At 42.1% G+C, this 3,217-nt stretch overlaps 1 protein-coding gene and 3 non-coding genes across 4 annotated transcripts; 1 reads left to right on the forward strand and 3 right to left on the reverse strand.

The window, feature by feature from the left end:
- The first annotated feature begins 765 nt into the window (after positions 1–765).
- On the forward strand, positions 766–885 carry LOC119313159. Its single transcript, XR_005151542.1, has one exon. It is a non-coding gene; the product is annotated as a U5 spliceosomal RNA (small nuclear RNA).
- A 539-nt stretch (positions 886–1,424) lies between these two features.
- On the reverse strand, positions 1,425–3,164 carry LOC119307063 (protein transport protein Sec61 subunit beta-like). The gene is made up of 2 exons (XM_037583147.1): positions 3,032–3,164; positions 1,425–1,862 (listed from the first exon to the last, which is right to left on the reverse strand). Exon 2 carries the CDS (start codon positions 1,845–1,847, stop codon positions 1,608–1,610), a length of 240 nt encoding a protein of 79 aa, XP_037439044.1. The 5' UTR covers positions 1,848–1,862; positions 3,032–3,164; the 3' UTR covers positions 1,425–1,607.
- LOC119313475 lies at positions 2,195–2,280 on the reverse strand. Its single transcript, XR_005151756.1, has one exon. It is a non-coding gene; the product is annotated as a small nucleolar RNA snoR27 (small nucleolar RNA).
- LOC119313474 lies at positions 2,343–2,444 on the reverse strand. The gene has a single exon (XR_005151755.1). It is a non-coding gene; the product is annotated as a small nucleolar RNA snoR26 (small nucleolar RNA).
- Positions 3,165–3,217: the final 53 nt, after the last annotated feature.

Raw genomic sequence — 3,217 nt, forward strand, 5'->3', positions numbered from 1 at the left:
ATGAAATTTGAATAAACTTTTAAAACATGAACAGTTTTTAAAAAACTATTTTTCCTAATCCCAAACATTTATTGAAATTTCTTATATATATGATGAACAAATTTTAGATATACATTGAACATTTTTTTAAGATATGCTGAAAAATTATTGAATACACACTGAACATTATTGTGGCATGTGTTAATTTTTTTAATATGCGTGAACACTTTTATGTGCTAAACTATTTTAAATAACATGTTTTTAAAAATACGTTGAACATTATCTTAATTACAGTAAACATTTTTCTTATACATACGATGAACATCTTCGTAAGACACGGTGAACCCTTTGTATAATATACACAAAAAAGAGAAGAAAAACAAATAAACAGAATGAAAAATACGGAAGGAAAAGCCAGAAGAAGAAACAAATGCAAAAAAGGGAAAGAAAAAACCCGAAACACAAAACTGGAAGAAAAGGGGAAAACCCCGAGTAGCATTTTTTTAGGGAAGAAAAACACGAGTAGCAGACTGCGACCGAAAAAGAACAAGCAGCGGATGCGCGCACGTGGGCCGGCTTGTCACACTGTGGGCCTCTGGCATCCATTGGGACGTATCTCGATAGGCCTAGTACACACCCGCAGTATCAGGAAGGAATGTCGCTCAGTGGGCCGGCAACCAGTCCAAAACCCATTGTTACAAGAAAAACAAAAAAGGTGCCAATCGTTTAGTCCCACCTCGCCTGGGAATGGGGAGAGAGCAGGGAGCTCAGCTAAATAAGATCGTCAGCTGCGTGGTGAGCACAAAGCGAACTATTCTTTCGCCTTTTACTAAAGAATACCGTGTGCACGCCACATTAAGCAGCATACCCTAATTTTTAAAGGGGGTCTTCTCCTTGTGAGAAGGCCCCAAAAATATTGAATTTGAAATATTTGTGGTGTTATGACAAAATTCCTAAATGGTTGCTAAAGTGATTGAATTGTTTACAAGCATAAGCAATTGATATCCATCTTTGAAATGTGGAACAAAAACAAAATACCAAGTTAAATCATTTAGTTATACCAAGCGACTGGTAAATTTACAACCGTTAATCATTTAGTTATACCAAGAGACTGGTAAATTTACAACCGCCATCATTCCCAAGTTAGACACCACAAACTGGATTTTTATCATCAGTTAACTACTATAGTGACTAAGAATTCAGAAAGCGACAATTCAGAGATTTGCCAAGCATAAGTTTTTACACAACCGGAACATTTGATTCAGTCTCAGGAACCAATCTATTCCCTCCGTCCCACAATACAGGACGTTTATGCAAGCTACATAAGTTGCAAAAACGTCTTTTGTTATCGGACGGAGGGAGTCTAATACTACAGCAATGGCTTGTATGCAACATATATTTGAAACAAAGCACGGACCCAGGAAGATTAACTGTAATAAAGAACGAGTGACAAGCCAAAGCACCTTCTTGCAAGGATTCGACCATAACGTCTCATCTCAGTATATATTATCAGGTATATAAACTTATATGCTAATATGGAAATGTCTTCAGGATCCGACAGTCATTTGCTATGCAGTTATTTAAGTCTATGGGTTCATCTGTTCATAGGGGCAGCTTGCATATGGAACCTAACGGTAAAGCTTGCCGAAAACATGGAGCACAGCAACGACGGCAACAAACCCTATGCTCATGATCAGAACAGCATTTGGGGACATCTTGCGCCCAGCAGCCTCGTCAGTGTAGAACTGAAGCATCGTACTGGCGCCACCACCACCTCCAGCAGCAGCACCGCTGGTGGTTCTACGTCTGCGCAAGCTTGCCGCAGCTGCTGCACTCCCTCTTGCAGGTGCGTCGCCATTAATCACCATCTTGTTCTTATCTATCTGCATGGAAGTATGAATTCTGATCAAAATGCTTGTAAATCATAAATAACCAAAACATAAAGAGTGTTCCGAATGACCCAACCTGAATCTACGAAACCAAACTCGGAATCTATGGATACAAAACCAAATTCAGAATCTATGGATGAACATGCGATCGAACATCTCGTGTCTAGAAAGAAAGACAGACGGACCGACACACAACTGTACATTATACCATTATATGACTTACTTTTTTGCAAACATAGGGAAGTCAAAGCCAGCAAAGTATACTACTCAGAGAACAAAAAAACCTCTACAAAACAATAAGGAAAGGTTAAGAACTTCAAGTGTGCCTTGGATCTCAGCAGGTAATGTTTTCTTCAGTACTTGAGAAGTTCGAGATAGATAACGCAGTTTACAATCACATCATCGATCCATGACTTGGAGCAACGAAAAGCCATAAACAAACAAACAAGCAAATTAAACAAAAGAAGAAGATGATAGCATCTCAGACTACATAGTCCCCAATGTTTTTCTTCACTGTCAAAAGTCAACTCAAAGTGCAAGGATGAGTAAACTTGGATGTAACATCACGGATGCTCTGAAGAACAAACAAATCAAAACGGCACAAGCAAAATCTCACAGCTATAAACCAATAGAAACTATAGTACATCTCTCCCAATCTCATCTTTCTTTATATGAGCAGTCGGTTTCTTGAAGCAGAAACAGAAACAGCGGTTGCAATATCCAGAGAAGAAAATGCAGAAGTCAGCATCAGCACCTCTATCTCTTTCCCAGCCGTCACCTCTCTTTATCAATCAGCAATCAGAACAAAATTCACATCCAGCAAAACTATAAGGATCTGCATTAGCAATTCTTGCATGTGTAGCAAAACAAAGCAGCAGGAAAATCGCAGCGGAAGCGCACACACACACACGTTTAAAATCGTGTCACATATCTCCTCCCCCTCCCCCGATCCCGCCCAGCCCCGGGCGCCGCAGTTCCCTCCGCACCTCGCCGCCCCGGTCCAGCGCCGAGTGTCCGCGGATCTAGGTCCGTCGACAGCGTCCAACAACACGTCGGCATCCATTTCCCCGCCCCAGCCCCGCGGATCCACCGCCGCGCCCTCCCAAGGTAAGCTATCTCTCCGTTGCTCGATCTGAGAAAGAAATCGGGGGAAGGGAACGAACCTGTGAAACTGCAGCGACGGCGGCGGCGGGAAGGCGTCGTCCGGCGACCGGGGAAGAGATCTGGGAGGAAATAGGGCAACTGCTAGAGAGAGCGTTATTTATTTTATTTTTCGTTCTCTCCCCTAAAATAGGGCTGTTGGGAACGCGGTTGATGGGCCTGGTAGCCGGGCTTATGCTGGATCTGCA

The sequence above is a fragment of the Triticum dicoccoides genome, chromosome 5B (assembly GCF_002162155.2).
Source record: "Triticum dicoccoides isolate Atlit2015 ecotype Zavitan chromosome 5B, WEW_v2.0, whole genome shotgun sequence".
In the NCBI taxonomy this organism is placed as follows: Eukaryota; Viridiplantae; Streptophyta; class Magnoliopsida; order Poales; family Poaceae; genus Triticum; species Triticum dicoccoides.

Bases quoted from the DNA above. Each gene is read 5' to 3' on its own strand.
- LOC119307063 (XM_037583147.1), bottom strand. From the start codon at position 1,847: ATGGTGATTAATGGCGACGCACCTGCAAGAGGGAGTGCAGCAGCTGCG.